Source organism: Apodemus sylvaticus, chromosome 3 (assembly GCF_947179515.1).
Source record: "Apodemus sylvaticus chromosome 3, mApoSyl1.1, whole genome shotgun sequence".
Classification (NCBI taxonomy): domain Eukaryota; kingdom Metazoa; phylum Chordata; class Mammalia; order Rodentia; family Muridae; genus Apodemus; species Apodemus sylvaticus.
In genome coordinates this window covers 138,462,281-138,479,756 of record NC_067474.1, presented here as the reverse complement: position 1 = coordinate 138,479,756, position 17,476 = coordinate 138,462,281, and the positions used below count along the sequence as shown (strand labels likewise).

Below are 17,476 nucleotides of genomic sequence, written 5' to 3'. Positions count from 1 at the left end.
GGTCTCCATGGAAACAGAGAAGGGGGGCTGGATACCCATCCCCATGGAAACAGAGGAGGGGTGGGGTCCCTCGGGTGAGTGGAATGAAGTCTCAACCGGGAATGGCTTCGGCAGGGAGCCCAAGTCCCGCACCCCCCGGGTAGTTTCAGCCCCAGCCGAGTCTAGCTTCTGCTTTTACCTCCGCGGCTCCCGGCAACGGCGGCAGCGGCAGCTTCTCCCCTCCCCAGCGGCACCATGATTGCCCCCACCTGTCCCAGCGTCACTTCCGCTTCCGCTTTCCGGAGGAAGGAGAGGCCCTACGCCCGCTGCTGCTCGTGATTGGCTTCTGCTCTCCAGGGACACCGCGCCTCTAACCCCTGGCTGTGGGCGGGGCGAGTGGAGTCCCCTTGTCGCACGGGGAGGTTGGCCGTAGGGAGCGGGCTGTTTTGGGTGCGGAAGACTACGCGACATCAGCCATGAAGTGGAGGTGCTCTCAGCCCCAGCGGCGTCCACAGCTGCAACAGGAAGGATGCAGTCAGCCGCCTTCTTCCAGATGCGTAGGCCAGGTCGCGGCATCCCTCTTCTCGCTCCACTGTACTCGCACAGCATCGTTCACCTGGCTGAGGCCCCCAGCCATTGGGACCGGAACGCTGAGCAGAGCGCTCTAGACACTTCTCGTTCTCACGCGCCCGCGGGAGCTAGCGGTTCCAATCTTCCATACGGAGAGTTTTTGCTCTAGGGAGGGTCAGCGCCACCTGCTGGCCAGTCCCCTATCAGCTCGTGACACTCATCCTACGGACCCTCGAAACCACTAGCCGGTAGCAATAATTCAAAGCCCAAGAAGATACTTTTCTCATGCTTCTACTATGTTCCTGTAAATGTAATTCTTAGACCCTCACATAATCTACTACTTATTTACCCCATGAACGACTTCTCTAGGACGTTTAAGTTGTAGCAATGCCCTTACAGGCTAGATCCGGGTTCAGGCCCAAACTGCTGTGCCATTCCCTCAGAGTAAGGTTGAATAAGTGACTCTCACACACCAGAATGCCACGTGTCCCTTTGGTCCCAGACCAGCTCCTCTGTTCTTAACCCACAAAGGACTAGCTACCAGGAACTACCATCTTTTGAGAGAGGGGAATGGGGGGAAGTAAAGACCAATGGTTAAGACTACCTAACTGCTCTGACCTCAGAGTTCTTTCGAAACCAGAATCCACATTGGGTGGCTTACAACCGCCTGTAATTCACAGCCATCTGAGCCTCTGGCCTCTCTTAGCACATTCACACATGCATGTACCACCACCACCACACATACACATAACTAAAAAACAAAGTAACAGTCACCACTGTTAAAAATACATTTATCATTAAAATATATTACATATATGAGAGGTGATGCATTATATACAGTTGGGAGGGCTGGAGAGCCTACAAAATCCCACTTGTTTCACCAGGACCCCCTTTCTTCAGTGCTTGTAGGGGTGACTGAGGCCTTGGAGTTGAGCGGAAAGGGAGCAGTGGCCCTGTGCATGTCCTTGTCCTCAGCTTGGACAGTGGAAGCATCTGGGCTGACTGGAAGTTGTTTATCCAGGAACATGTAAGCAGAGTCCAGCTGTCGAACCCATTCTCCTTCAGGGACTTGAGTCAGTCCAAGTATCTGACCGTGAGATGCTCAGTAAAGGATTCGGGGGGCTCAGTGACTGCATGTCCGGGGGGCCGGTGGAATAAGGCAAAGTACAGTTACTTAAAACTTTTTAAATAAAAATGAATAGAGAGCTGTTTGTGTTAAATAACTACAGTTGAACATGGACGTCAGTTCGGTCATGGTGGATTTCCCCAAGTTGTCACAAGTCAGCATGGGTGTGCCAGCCAATAGCAAGGGAAGGGGCGGGGCTAGGCTCAAGACAGGTGGCTGCCACCCTTCCAGCTGGCCTCAGGCCATCTGAAGGCAGTTCTCCAGCTGGACCAGGGGGGCTGACAACTGTGGCTGCCTTGAGGAAAACAGGAGAGGAGTAGTGAGGCTCAGAGTGGGCTGCAGAGGAACTGGTGGATAAATTCTTGGGCCTTCTTCTTCTCCGCCATGTCAAGTTTTGGGTGCCGAGCTGGGTTTCGGAGCAGCAAGCTGCCAAATATGCTAGCTGTGCATGACAGAAGCAGAAAATACCATTTAGCAACTAGGGCGACTAGGGGAGAGAACAGACTACCTCAAGAACTCTTTTTGGGTTTGGGGTGTTTTTTTTGTTTATGTTTTGCTTTTGTTTTTGTTTTTTTTTTTAATTTTGGATTTGGTTTTTTCGAGACAGGGTTCCTCTGTTTAGCCCTGGCTGTTCTGGAACTCACTCTGTAGACCATGCTGGCATCGAACTCAGAAATCCGCCTGCCTCTGCCTCCCAAGTGCTGGGATTACAGGTGTGCGCCACCACCGCCCAACTCAAGCACACTTTTTTAAAGGCAGGACCTGGCCACCTCAAACTCCTTAAAGGCATGTGCCACCACTGTCAGGCTTAAAAAGGTTTTGGGCTTTTCGGGGGGGAGGGGGGGAGGTTAAAAAAAGCTTCTTCAGGCTGGCACTCAGGAGGCAGAGGCACATGGATTTCTGTGTGTGAGGCCAGCCTGGTCTACAGAGTGAGTTCCAGGACAGCCAGGGCTACACAGAGAAACCCTGTCTGGAAAAAACAAAAAACAAAACAAAAAACAAAACAAAAAACAAAACAAAAAACAAAAAAAACAACAAAAAAGGCTTCCTCAGAGCTTGGGGGGGGGGGGAAGCAAGAGAGGAGAGAAGGGAGTGGGAGTATTATTTCAGCTTCCTTTCTCAATGATTATGAACAGATAACTTGTACAGCACTTGGCCACTTACCTAGAATATTCTCATCCAAATGATTTTTTGCTGAATTTTTCAGCAATTCTTTCAAAAATGACATCAAGTAGGTGAAGACATTTTTGTGGAAGCTGGGGAGAGTCCAAATGATCTGAAAGAGAAGGTGGGGTTCGCAGCTTTCCTCAGTTACTGGACAAGGTGCCCATTACATTCCAGGAACTGAGAACATGCCTTACGACTGTGAGTAAGAATGCACACAGAGCTGATCACTCACCACTTGGCATAAAAAACCCACTTTGCTCCAAAGGGAGCAAAGGTCAAATGCTATACGAATTTAGAAGTCATACTTCTCAAACTAAAAATCTCAGACTTAAGGGAACGAAGACATTTTAGTTGGGGCTTGAATATAAGACAAAATTAGACTTGTAACAGCAAGGATTAAGGGTATTGGAAGCAAAGAAGGCAAGAAAAAGCAAAATGTTAAGTAGGAAGAGCATGGGCCATCAAAGTCGGCAGGAATCTACAGCTGCACAGGCATCCGCTTGGAAGGGTTGTCCAGACTGGAATCCGATGACCAGTCCACATCGGTACAAGAGAATCAGCTGGGGAGCTGCAGCCAGGGAAGGGAGGTTCCAGAAGACACTCAGGTGAAATGGATACAAGTGACGGTGCTGGAACCCGTACCGTTGGCAGCTGTTCTACATGATCCTATCAATCATGGAACCGGTGTGGTGATGAAGACTGGTGATCCCAGGGCTTGAGGGGCTGAGGCAGAAGGATGGTGAATTGAAGATCAATCTGGGCCATACAGAGTTCCAGGTCAGACTGAGTCAGTGGGAGAGACTTGGTCTCAGAGGAAGAGAGGGAGGGAGGGAAGGGGCTGGAGAGATGGCTCAGTGGTTAAGAGCACTGACTGCTCTTCCAAAGGTCCTGAGTTCAATTCCCAGCAACCACATGGTGGCTCACAATCATCTGTAATGGGGTCTGGTGCCCTCTTCTGGTGTGTCTGAAGAGAGCAATGGTGATGTACTCGTATGCATAAAATAAATAAATCTTTAAAAAAAAAAAACAAAGGAAGGAAGGAAAAAGAAAAGAGTCATTAAGCAGCAGTGAGTGAGAAAGAGGTAAGGATGGGTTTGTCCCACAGGATGGCACCCCTAAATTCACACTCTAATTGTAGCATGCAAAATTGATGGAGGGGGAGCAAGAGCACAGGGCACTGGCCCAAGTAAGCTGAGCCATTCCGGGGAGAACGGAGAAGTAATGGAGCAGTGAGACTGGACACGTGGGAGGTGAGGACACAGGTTTGGGGTTGAGTCACTGGAACGAAGGGTGATGCTATTAAACGCAAAAGGGACATGAGAAGAAGAGCAGGTCTGAGAATGATGCTAATCGTCCGAGTCACTGCGCGAGAGAGGCTGCCATCCTTTGTCCTGCCAGGCTTCGTGTGCCAGGACAAGCTAGTGTGCGTGCTGGAGCTCGGGGCTTTCCCTCACCTCTTTGCTTGCTTCGTAATTGCCAGAACACTCCAAGCAGCTATGGTAGGCGCTGTAACAGATGACAGGCTCTGGCAGGCTCTCTAGGAAAAGCAGCAGGGCTTCGGCTACAGAATGGTTGTTAGCGCCTTTGGCTCAATGTTAAGGAACAGGTGACAGTGTTGCCCTTGGGTAGGAGAAGGCCCAAGGCAAGCATGTGCCAGAAGTGACGCCTGCTCAGTCAGAGCTAGGATGCCAGCCCACGGCTCGAAGGGAGCATGCTGTTTGTCAGTGGCCCCGGGCTCTCCTGAGCTCCTGCTACACTGACTGCTTACAGATGTAATGTCCTCTCTGGACAGTGCTTGAATGAGTAGAACCTGTAAGCCGAAGTTACAATAGCAGAAACTGGCCTTTGAGATATTCTTCTTTCAAAACTCTCATATTCCCACATACATATACTCATTTCTGAAGGATACAGAGGTGATCGATCATTCCAGTATCTAAACAGTCCCTTATATGCTCAAACTCTGGCCTCAGGCCAGGCTGCTGAAACAGATCTTCCTGCAAAGGGGAGAAAGACACAAAACAATAATTTTCTCAGAAAACTTACAGTGATCTCCTGAGTCACCCATCTCACCCGAGTCCAGAATGCAGCTGTGTAGTGCGACTTCTGAATCATCCCAGCAGATAATGTCACTGAGGCTGGCGTTCCCATAGGCCATTAGGAATGTGTTGTAAGGCTATGGGTAGCCACACTACACAAAACAAGATCCAGTATACGAGGAAACTCATACAGAGCTGTGTCCTAAGTGTTATACATGCTGTGGATAAGATGCCAAGTATAAGATAGAAAAGCTACTTTGATCCTCAGCCAAAATAAACAACAAAATGAGATGGGGGTAGGGGCTAAAAAGATTTCTCAAGTCTATGTAAATATATGCAAATAAAAATACATCAGTAAAGGTCATTTCCATCAGTCTCAAGATACTTTGGATTCATTTGTTTCATAAAGCAACATAATACTGCAACATAACTATTTATTTATTTATTTATTTATTTAATATATGAGTGCTTGGCACACCTGTATGTCAGAAGAGGGCATCAGATCCCTTTATAGGTGGTCATAAGCCATTGTGTAGGTGCTGGGAATTGAACTCAGGACCTCTGGTAGAGCAGCTAGTATTCTTAATCGCTTAGCCATCTCTCCAGCCCTGATGTAAATATTAATAACAATCACCACCACAACAACAATATTACGTGTATTGCTCACAAGTTACATTTGAAAGATCCACAGAGAAGACAGATTTCTTATGAAAGTGAAGTCTGGAGCCTAGGAATGTAACTCATTCTTGGTACATTCTCTGAGCAGAGAGCTGAGGCCCAGAGTTCTAACACTATCAGGGTCAAAATAATCATCATAATAAAGTATACATACACATACAACATATATTTAAAAATTCAATTAAAAAATAAAAGAAGAATTAATTACCCCACTATTGCCTTTCAGGGTATATGTTTCCTCCAAAGGATGGTACAAGAGTTAAATGAAGCTATTGGATAAACAGAACACAGCTTTGGATACTACAACATCAGTGGGGGTGGAGGTGTGACAGACTCTGACGGGTGGAAAGGCCCAGGCACAACGGTACACACCTACAGTCCTAGCACACAGGAGGTGAGGTGAGAGGATCATGAGTTCCAAGCCAGTCTTGGGCTGGTGAGTTTGCCATTAACCTGGGCTACATAGTGAACTACTATCTCAAAAACATAAATAAATGGGAAATAAAGCTCAGTTGTTAGAGCACTTGCCTAGCATGCATAAAGCTGAGTTCAATCCCCAGTACTACATAGACCTAGTGAGGCAGTGCACAGCTATAATCTCATCATAGACCAAGTGAGGCGGTGCACAGCTATAATCTCATCATAGACCAAGTAAGGCAGTGCACAGCTATAATCTCATCATAGACCAAGTGAGGCGGTGCACAGCTATAATCTCATCATAGACCAAGTGAGGCGGTGCACAGCTATAATCTCAGCATAGACCAAGTGAGGCAGTGCACAGCTATAATCTCAGCATAGACCAAGTGAGGCAGTGCACAGCTATAATCTCATCATAGACCAAGTGAGGCGGTGCACAACTATAATCTCATCAGTGACCAAGTGAGGCAGTGCACAGCTATAATCTCTTCATAGAACAAGTGAGGCAGTGCACAGCTATAATCTCATCATAGACCAAGTGAGGCAGTGCACAGCTATAATCTCTTCATAGACCAAGTGAGGCAGTGAGTGCACAGCTATAATCTCTTCATAGACCAAGTGAGGCAGTGAGTGCACAGCTATAATCTCAGCATAGACCAAGTGAGGCGGTGCACAGCTATAATCTCAGCATTTGGGAAGTGAAGGCAGAAGACTCAGACGTTCAGTCTCAGCTACATAACAAGTTCAAGGCCAGACTGTGCTATAATATTAGACTCTATCTAGAAAAACTGAAATTAAATGGAGAACAGAATATCCTAAGAATGTATGTTGCTGGCTTGGAAGGGTAGCTTAGTGGAGAGCTCTTGCCTGACATGCATGAGGCCTGAGTTCGATCCCTGGCACTGAAGGGTAGGGAAAAGGACTAGGGAGGGGAGAAGAATGAGTGGAGAGGGAAAGGGGGATGAGGAAGGGGAGAGGAAAGGGGAGGGAGAGAGAAAATAGGAATATATTTTGCTACAAGATTAAAATATCTAAAAACATGGCCTTGAGGGGCTGGAGAGATGGCTCAGCAGTAAGCACACTGACTGCTCCATTCCTGGCTTTGAAGCCTGGAGCTCACAAACCTGTAGCCAAGTCAGTCAAACTGAGCAAACGGACCAACTAAGCCCAGCCCAGGAAGCCTGCCTAAAATCTCTCTAGAGATCAGCTCTCCAGATTCATGGCCTGGGGTTCCATCTGTCCTCTGCCTGAATTGTCCACAAGCTAGACCCTCCTGTTCTCAGAAGCAGGTGAGAGTTCTTGCAAAAGGCTCCAAAATGACCTCCCAGGGGGTTTTCAGAAGTTCTCCTCTAGGGGACCAGGAAGAGGCTAGGGAGGAAGCAGGGTGCTGGGAAGGCTGCTTTGCTCCCATTGGGAAATCTTGGTCCAGTATCATATAGGCACTGGAATCCCAGGGGCAGAATAATGATCCACCGGTTCCTTGGGACAAAAGCTGGAAATACAAAATGTTCAAGGTTTTTCTCAAGGCAGCTTGGCCTCCGTCAGGTCTGACTGGCGTAAGCCCCACCTACCTGCTGGACAGCATTTCTATACAGGTAATCGACCATCATCCAGAGTTCTTTGGGGATTTCCATGGGGTTCTCCAACTGGCTCCTGTCATCTGCAGTCTGTACTGACATCAGTGTCTCCAAAGAAAGAAAAAGTATGACAAGTCATGATGAGGTGGCACTTCTACCAGGCTGGATGCATGATATGAGGACAGCAAACAACAGGGAAAGGACAATGTCTCAATCCATTAACCAGACATTCCAGAGGCAACAAACAAACAAACAAACAAACAAACAAAGCAAAGCCCAGATAGTACAACTGGTGACAAAAAGGTGATTTTTAAGGATGAGGAAAGAGAGCTGGCAAGAAGATCCCTGAATGGGAAAGTATATGCCCTGACGTCATAGAAAGAGAGTTCTCCTGGCGTTCCACTGTGGGAACCACAGAGGCTGTGTGACCCAGCAAGGAAGAGCACACACTTGTGAGCCCAAGCTCCAAGCCTGCTGCCACCCCCCCAACCCCCCCAACCCCGTGACCTATGACAGCCACTCCCTCCCCCCCCCCCACCGTGACCTTTGACAACTCCATTTCCTCTACTGATAGAGAGACTAGTTCAAGAGCTCCTAAAGAACAATACGCATTCAAAGGAAAAAGGGCACAAATGACCTGCACGGGTGCCAAGCATGCTCCCTGTGTCAGGATGGTCTCCACGGGGGCCTTCGGAGTCTGAGCGGACTTACTATAGGATGCCTTATTTGGTTGGTGTGTGTGTGTGTGTTATGTGCATGGATGTACACATGCATGTGGTGACCAGAGGTCAACTGAGTGTCGCCCTCAGTTGACTCTCACTCACTCTTTGAGACAGGGGTCTTTCACTGAACCTGGAACCTTTCAATGTGTCTAAAACCTGTCTCCATCGCCCAAAGCTGGGATCACAGACGTGTCTTTTATGTGGGTTCTGGGGAACGGAACTCTCAAGACCTCATGGTTTCATGGTAAGCACTTTATTTATCAACTGAGCTATCTCTCAGCCCCAGACGATAATGTTTAAAATGGAAACTTTCAGTAGAAACAGGATCATGGCTAAGTTTCTCTACTGCACTGCTTGCTGGATACTGAATGTTTGTGCCGTGTGTTTCCTCCATCCCACCCAGATTCCCATGCTGAATCTTAATCACCAGTGTGACAGTATCTGGTAGTGGGGTCTTTGGGAGGTGGCTGGTCATGAGGGTTGTGTGGTCACAAATGGCACTGGTGTGCAGTAGTAGTAACACTCTTGCCACTTGAGGACACTGAGACAGTCATGTAGGAACCAAGAAAGAAAGTGAGTCATCAGGGATCTTTATCAGATACTTCAGCCACCCACATTGCAAAAGCTAAACTTCTGTTCTTTATAAAGCACCAGCCTATGGAGTTTTGTTACCATGACTTGGATGCATATATACATGCTAAAGTATCAAATAAAGACTGGAAATCGCAGCCATCTTCCTCAGCTGTCCACAGCAGGAGGCGGAGTCTCTCTGTGCTGGAATCTGTGCTGGCTTCACAACCTGCTCCAACCAGCGTAGTAAGACAGAATTGATAGTGTGTGTGTGGGCTGTCAGCCCTGCCATGTAATAACTTAGCTTTTCTCTCTTGCTCTTGCCTCTAGCTGCAGAAGCCTGTGCTCACTGCTGGAAAGCTGAGGGCCCAAGTACAGAAGACAGAGGGCAGCCAACAGAGACTACCTTCAACCCCTGGCCAACACAGCTGCTGCTTCATTAATTACATTGGCATGAATGAGCCTACATGGGCCAGCAAGAAAAAAACAAGAGTCAGGAGAAACATCTCACTGTCATTCTGACTGGAGGGGTGGCTTGTTGTATTGATACTAAGAAGTTCAAGGAAGCTGCGAGATGCTTATGCCCAGGAAGGTAGGTACAGACATGAGGTATGTGAGCCCAGTTCCCACTACTGGGTTTTTCCTCAAGGAATGCTACTCACCAGCTCACTGACAGTTTTCAGTGGTAGATCCAAGATGGGCTCCCTCATGTAGCACAGTGTATGGATGGGGGACCCGAAACAGCTGGGCAGGTAGTTCCCAGACACGGACAAAAAGTAATCCTTTCCCCGATCCAAGTGTAAAACCAGAATATCTTCAATCGTGTCTTTGCCCGAGTTGAGTTTTGTGGCAGTAGCCTTATTTACAAAAAGCTCCAGTTCAATCTCAACATGAGAATCTGCAGAAAAAGTTTAAAAGTAAAGTCAGCTAGGGAGCCATCAAGATGAAGAAGAAGAAAAGGCAGGAGGGCAGAGAGTGAGACAGAAAGGGTTAAGAAAGGAAACAGATCACCCAACAGGAAGGAACCTGTATGCTTGGCCCTGGAGAAGCACAAAATGTGAACAGTCTAGACTGGAAATGTGAAGATAACACATGCACACTGGACAGACAAACCTTCAAGAAGCCCAAGAACTAAGGAGCATGGCGTTAACCAGGAGAAGTAGTCCAATAAGAAGGCATGGATCAGAGGACCAGCCCCGGCCGGGTGAGATGATCCCTGCACAGATCCAGGGAGGTTATCACCTGGGAACTGGCCAGGAAACACCCTTAATCCTGCCATACGATGAAGATGCTACCATTTCTAGATGACTACCTGTCTTATTCAGGGTTTCTATTCCTGCACAAACATCATGACCAAGAAGCAAGTTGTGGAGGAAAGGGTTTATTGAGCTTACACTTCCACACTGCTGTTCATCACTAAAGGAAGTCAGAACTGGAACTCAAGCAGGTCAGGAAGCATGAGCTGAGGCAGAGGCCATGGAGAGATGATCCTTACTGACTTGCTCAGCTTGCTCTCTTATAGAACCCAAGAATACCAGCCATGGGATAGCACCACTCACAATGGGCCCTCCCACCTTGATCGCTACAGCTGGATCTCATGGAGGCACTTCCCCAGCTGAAGCTCCTTTCTCTGTGATAACTCCAGCCTGTGTCAAGTTGACACACACAACCAGCCAGTGCACTACCCATCACTTCTCTCTTTCCACAAGGGTGGCTAACTGGACACTGATTACAGTAAGATAGGCAATGGAGATGACTCAACGCAGCAGCACCTGCTGTACAATTATGGAGCACGCAAGTGACTAAACTTCTTGAAACCGAGCACATGCTCCTCAGCACGCTACATTTTATACATGGTAAGTTCAGCTATAAGGATGAAGGGGGGGGGGGGGGGTGTTCAGAGCCAGCAGAGGCAGGCAGATCTCTGTGAGGCCACCTTGGGCTACACAGTGAGTTCCAGGATAGTCAGGGCTACATAATAGAGAGACCCTGTCTCAAACAAAATGAACAAATAAAAGTTTTAGGCACAGAATAAAGCATTCGGAAGCAAAAGGCTTATTTAGAAAAATGAAAAGGACAGGCAGGGCATTGGGAAAGCAGAGCCCAGAAAGAGCTGGTTACCTGGCAGGAGGAAGCCCCTGCTGGGTTTGGCCGTCAGCCACTGCTTACAGTAGGACACTTCATCAGGCTTGTTGATGAATTCAAACTGACAGGGCACTTGACCGTTATGAATCGTGAAGGACTCGGTCTGCAACTGCATGTACTTCACATTCTCAAAGCAGAACTGAGAACAAACAAGGACCAGTCAGAACCAGTGGTCTCTCCTTGAGCTATGTACCTACCCTAACTGGGAATAACTATTTGTCTTGGGAAGAAAATCAGGATCATCTCTTTAAAATGTATTTAGCTAAGAGGGCGCAGTGGCCACTGAAGACCAGCAGCCTATGCAGGCAATAGCACAAGTTTGTTTTTATAAGTAAATTTCCTGAGGCAAACAAAGTTTCCATCTGCTACACCCAAAACCATTTCCAAAACACCATTCTCAAGCTGCCCCGTGACCTAACGATCCAGTTCACTTTGCCAAGGAGCTGCACACATACGGCATGAAGCGTCTGCCTGTGAACCCCATTTCTTTCCTGAGACAGTCTCAGTATGTAGCCCTGGCTGGCCTGGAATCTCTGGAACTCATTATAGACCAGACTAGCCTGAATTCAGAGATCCACTTGTTCTGCCCCCCAAATTCTGGAATAAAGGCCGTGCAACCACCCCAACATGAGTTCTAGAGCTTGAGCTCAGGTCCCCCAACCTAGCCAACTCCCCAACTGCTGATGCTGGTACTCTGAGCAGTTCTGGGTCTGTCCTACCTCCCGCTTGGAGAGTGTCACAGAAGGAATGTTGGCATTTTCCATTTTGTCCAGGGAGCGGACAATTTCCTCCAGGGTCTTCCGGTAGAGTTCTTCATTGACAACCCTCACCTGGGAGGGGAACATCAGAGACTGAGTGTGAGGCCTTCGGTCCATTCTTCTTTCTCAGTGTTGAGTGTGCTTGGGGAACAGAAACCGAAACTGACAGCGTTTCAGGAAGTTAAAGCTAAGTAGATTTAGTTCATTAACAGATAAGTTAATCAGTGACAGACTCCAAAGGATCCCAGCTACAGCAAGGATCCCGCATGCCTTCTGGTCAGCAGAAGGACACTGGAGCATCCTGGTGGCTCCTCCTGTTGGGTTCTCGGGTCTTGGCCAAAAGACACTGGGTTTCTATCTCTGTCCCGCTTTCCCCCACCCAAAGGCCAACATTGGGGTTTTCCCCCTAAGGTTTTGACACAAAGATGTATTTCTCAGCTCTTTTAACCCAAGCTCATCAGCAAGAAGGAAGACTGTCAGATTCTCCCTTCTGTATTTTAATTATAAATACTTTTTATTTTTAACAATAAAACGATTGCAACATTACTTAGTCTCCCCACTCCCCCAACCCCTTCAGAGAAGGCATGTAGACAAGGCTGGCCTCCAACTCACAGCTTGACACCCAGAGCCACCACACCCAGTCTTAGGGTCTTCTCTACCTTCAGATTCTGACCCGTATCTACCCTGCACCTTGGAGAACAGGTAGATGGCACAAAGCAACTCAGAAGCCACTGGCGCTCACTCTCTTTTGCTCACTGTATTGACTAAAAAAGACTGAAAAATTATTGGCAAGGTTATGGAAAAATAAACTCAAATGTAGTTGGTGGAAGTATACGATGACAAGAACTAGGGTTGCAGAGATGGCTCAGTGGTTCTGAGCACAGGTTCTCTTAGAGATGACCTGGTTTTCCTTACCCACATGCAGCTTAATGACCATCTACCACTCTATTTCCAGGGGATTCATGCCCTCTCCTGGTCTCTGGGAGCACTAGGCAGTACACATACATGCATGCATGCAGGTAGGCAAAACTCTCATACACATAAATTAAAAATAAATCTTGCCTGGTGTAGTAGTATATGCTTTTAATCCAAATCTCTGAGTGTGAGGCTAGCCTGATTACATAGTGAGCCCCTGTCACCAAAAAGTAGATAAATCTTTTTCTAAAACTAGTAAGAGCTGTCGGGAGTAGACACTAATAAATGAACCTTAGGCAGTCCGTATATCTAGAAATGAGCTCAGGCTGTGACTATAGGAGGGTTTCCTGTGGTTAGATAAAAGTGTTCCTCAGGAACTTGTGAAGCCACTTCCCTTCTACTAAAAGGAGTCATTTCCCTTACCTCTGGCAGAAGCGACATAGGCCTACCTGCGGGGCCTATCAGAGTATCAAGGCCCAGCCTGGCATCCAGGTAACCCCAGTATCACAAGTGCCTGTTACACATTTCAAAGTCCACACTAGTGTGTGGGCCTGTCCTCTCACCCCCACCCCAACCCCGACCCCCGGCTATTCATCGTCTATATAACCCACTCTCTGCTTCCCTGGATCTGCCAGCCTTGCTCTTCTGCTCTCTCGACACCCCCTCCCCCCTCTCCACTATGCTCTCCCACCTCCTTACCCTGCCATGCCCTGGACTACTTCAGATGCCTCTGGATAGTTCCTCTCTTGTTCACAATGCAAAGAGTAGTGCACAACTTTAATCCCAGCACTCAGGAGGCAGAGGCAGGGCCGTCTCAGAGTCTGAGGCCAGCCTGGTCTACAGAGTGAGTTCCAGGACAGCCAGGGCTACACAGAGAAACCCTGTCTCAGAAAACAAATCAAAACAAAACAAATGAATGAAAAACCTCCCTAATAACGAAGCACTCTGTAAGCAGTTTCTTTACTGTGTCCCTTCACATAGTTACTGCACTCCCTCTTTTTTTTTTTTTTTTTTTTTTTGGTTTTTGGTTTTTTTCAAGACAGGGTTTCTCTGTATAGCCCTGGCTGTCCTGGAACTCACTCTGTAGTCCAGGCTGGCCTCAAACTCAGAAATCCACCTGCCTCTGCCTCGCAGAGTGCTGGGATTACAGGCGTGTGCCACCACCGCCCAGCCTGTACTCCCTCTTAAATGCTAATACTTTTTTTTTTTTAATACACAGTCTTGCTGTGTTTCCCAAACTGGTCTCAAATTCTGGACTCAAGCAATCCTGTCACACGCCTCCAAATAGCTCAAAATACTTGCACTACCACCCGGCTAAAATATAATTCCCCTTGAACCACTAATGTCACCAGTAAGAATCTGTCTATAGAAATACTCACAGATACAAGAACATACATGAGGGATGGTCACTATAGCATCACATGCAATGGAAATATTCAGGAATGCACCAAGACATTATGGCGCATTCATACTACAGAAAAGTGCTCAGCCATTAAAACTCATAAGGACAGGCCTGTAGGGTGGCTCAGTAAATAAATACGAGGGCTGGCCTCCAAGCCACAGAACCGGAGTTTGATCCCTGGGATGCACATGATAGATTCCCAAAAGTCCTTGACCATCCCATGAGCATGCAGCAATGCATGCATATGTATACACACACACACACACACACACACACACACACACACACACACCCCGGAGGAAGAAACTTCACAATTTCCTAAAACATAACCTTTTTGGTGTGTGTGTGTGTGTGTGTGTGTGTGTGTGTGACAGAACATACTCCTGAGTGCTCCCTATTAGCTCCCTATTAGCCAAGGATGATTCTGAACTCCTGTTCTTCCTACCTCCACCTTCTGAGTGCTGGGGTTACAAGTATGCGTTACCATATCTGGTTCTAGAAACTGAATCCAGCTCCTCAAGCACTGTGCCAACTGAGCTACACTCTCCAACCCTGGAACATTTTCAGTAGAGGGAAGAGATGTTCTCAGAATGTGGATAATGTGAGTTCTTTTATTCAGGAGAGAAAAAGGAAATATCTGAGTGTTGTACGCAAAATACCAACATCCTCAGCTGCAAATGCATAAGCAAAGTCCAGAGACAAAAGGGAACTTCCGTGTATGTGGAAATATTCAGATATATATGAAAGCAAGTAGTAATTAACTTTACACTTAAATTGTATGTTTTAAAAAATGCATTTATTTTTATTTTATGTATATGGGTATGTTGCTGGCTAGTTTTATGTCAACTTGACACAAGCTAAAGTCATCTGAGAGGAGAAAACCTCAATTGAGAAAATGCCTCAGGGGCTGGAGAGATGGCTCAGGAGTTAAGAGCACTGACTGCTCTTCCAGAGGTCCTGAGTTCAATTCCCAGCAACCACATGGTGGCTCACAACCATCTGTAATGAGATCTGACGCCCTCTTCTGTTGTATATGAAGACAGCTACAGTGTACTCATATATATATAATAAGTAAATCTAAATTTAAAAAGAAAATTAAAAAAATGTAAAAAGGAAAGAAAAGAAAATGCTTCAGGATGGAGCTATGGCTCAGTGGTTAAGAGCACTGACTGCTCTTCCAGAGGTCCTGAGTCCCAGCAACCACATGGTGGCTCAAAACTGTCTATAACGGGATCTGATACTCTTTTCTGGCATACAGATAGAGCACTCATATACATAAAATAAGTAAATAAATCAAAAAGGAAGGAAGGAAGGAAGGAAGGAAGGAAAGGAAGGAAGGAAGGAAGGAAGGAAGGAAGGAAGGAAGGAAGGAAGGAAGGAAGGAAGGAAGGAAGGAAGGAGCCTAAGCCTGTAGAACATTTTCTTTTTCTTTCTTTCTTTCTCTTTCCTTCTCTCTCTTTCTTTCTTTCTTTCTTTCTTTCTTTCTTTCTTTCTTTCTTTCTTTCTTTCTTTCTTTCTTTCTTTCTTTCTTCCTTCCTTCCTTCCTTCCTTCCTTCCTTCCTTCCTTCTTTCCTTCTTTCTTTCTTTCTTTCTTTTTTGGCTTTTTCAAGACAGGTTTTCTCTGTGTAGCCCTGGCTGTCCTGGAACTCACTCTATAGACCAGGCTGGCCAAGAATTCAGAAATCCGCCTGCCTCTGCCTCCCAATTGCTGGGCTTAAAAGCGTGAGCCACCACTGCCCGGCAGGACATTTTCTTAATTAGAGATTGATGGGGAGGGCCCAGTGTTCCTGAGCTGGTGGTCCTGGATGTATAAAGGAAGCAGGTGAGCAAGCCGTGAGAAGCTTCTCTGTGACCTTGTATCCTGCTTCCACATTCCGACTCTGCTTGAGTTCCTGTCCTACCTTCCTCCTCTGATAAACTGTGATGTAAGGTAAATAAACCTTTTCCTCCCCAAGTTGCTTTGGTTATGTTTTATCACAGTAATAGTAACCCTGACTAAGAGGATGTTTTACCTCCATGTATGTCTGTGTACCACATGCATGCAATTCCTGCAGAAAACACTAGATCCCCTGGAGCTGGAGTAACAGGTGGTTCAAAATGCTAGGAACCAAACTTTGAGCCTTTGGAAGAGCAGCCACTGCTTTTCATATCCCAGCCAGCCTTCCAGGGCCTAAAACAATTCCTAAAATGAGCTTCCTCATATTCAAGGCTAAGAGAAGGAGATCAGAAAGACAAAAGGCAGCCCTGGTATAAAAACCAACTGTCTACCTACCCCAATGTCAAACACTGAGCTGACAGGCTTGTGGTCACTGGTCTTCAAGGCCATGTGGCTCTGGTAACTCAGCTGAGTGATGTTCTTTCCTTTCCACAGGACTCGGTCACACCAAGCAGGTGCACGACACTTCTCACTGAAATACAAAGTGCACGCTGGTATGCTCACAGAAACATCATGTCCACTGTTCAGTGACTGACTGCCAAGGCTCAGGCAGGGAGCAGCGAGGCAGAGCCTTCACGTCCATGCAGCCAGAGGGTCTAAGATGGCAGATGATTCGGCCTATGGAAGAACAAAGTGTCACCTGTGGGTACTGTCCACAGCAACTATGAAAGCTCCAACAGAAAACAGTTCAGCTGCTTCCTGCCCTGCACTGTCCTGTTGAGGGTGGAGAGAAAGTGAGAAAGCAACAGGAGAATAAAATAGCACTTTAGAGTCCTCAACAGAAAGTGTTTAAGGCTGTGAATTTCTGCTACATGGGTTCAAATTCTGTTTGGGAGATTCTTGGACTTTCTATGCCACAGTCTCAGAATAAATCATATATACCTTAACAGGTTGAAATGAAATACACAAATCAAATATATCCAGCAGTATGTAGCATACTGTAAGAATTATTAAAGAAATATTAACTAGGGGCTAGAGAGATGACTTAGAGATTAAGAACACTAGCTACTCTTCCAAAGATCCTGAGTTCAAGTCCCTGCAGGCACATGGCAGCTCACAACCATCTACAATGAGATCTGATGCCATCCTCTGGCATACAGGCATGTGTGCAGACAGAGCACTGTATACATAATAAATAAATCTAAGAAGAAAGGAGGGAAAGAAGGAAGGAAGAAGGGGAGGGAGAGAAAAGAGGGAGGGAGGGAATATTAACTAATATGTCAAGACCAAGTACAAGCTTAGCTGAAATCATCACATTACCTTAAACACAGTTCAAAGTCAATTGGTGAGCTAGAGAAATTGTCCCGCTGTTATTAAGAACACCTGCTACTCTTACAGGGGACCTGGGTTCAGTTCCCAGCACGCACATGATGGCTTACAAACAGCTGGAGTTGTAACTCCAGTTCCAGGGCATCCAGCACCTTCTTCTGGGTGCTGCTGCTGCTTCTTCTTCTTCTTCTTTTTTTTTGTTTGTTTGT

The 17,476-nt window shown here is 46.8% G+C and overlaps 2 protein-coding genes across 3 annotated transcripts in view; both read right to left on the bottom strand.

Annotated features, from left to right (window-relative positions):
* The window catches only part of Mtf1 (metal regulatory transcription factor 1), a 46,725-nt gene extending 46,435 nt beyond the window's left edge, over window positions 1–290 (bottom strand). Inside the window, exon 1 of one of the 2 annotated variants that reach the window (XM_052177305.1) lies at window positions 179–290. The gene's annotated coding sequence lies outside the window, so the exon portion shown is untranslated. The remainder of the gene's footprint in view (window positions 1–178) is intronic. The other variant, XM_052177304.1, reaches the window with a different exon arrangement.
* Window positions 291–1,323: 1,033 nt separating this feature from the next.
* Window positions 1,324–17,476, bottom strand: part of Inpp5b (inositol polyphosphate-5-phosphatase B) — a 64,261-nt gene continuing 48,108 nt past the window's right edge. Inside the window, 9 exon segments of the mRNA XM_052177303.1 lie at window positions 1,324–2,117; window positions 2,840–2,951; window positions 4,297–4,424; window positions 4,752–4,836; window positions 7,545–7,658; window positions 9,505–9,740; window positions 10,964–11,126; window positions 11,707–11,817; window positions 16,335–16,470. Coding sequence (XP_052033263.1) covers window positions 2,002–2,117; window positions 2,840–2,951; window positions 4,297–4,424; window positions 4,752–4,836; window positions 7,545–7,658; window positions 9,505–9,740; window positions 10,964–11,126; window positions 11,707–11,817; window positions 16,335–16,470 — 1,201 coding nt within the window. The 3' untranslated portion in view covers window positions 1,324–2,001.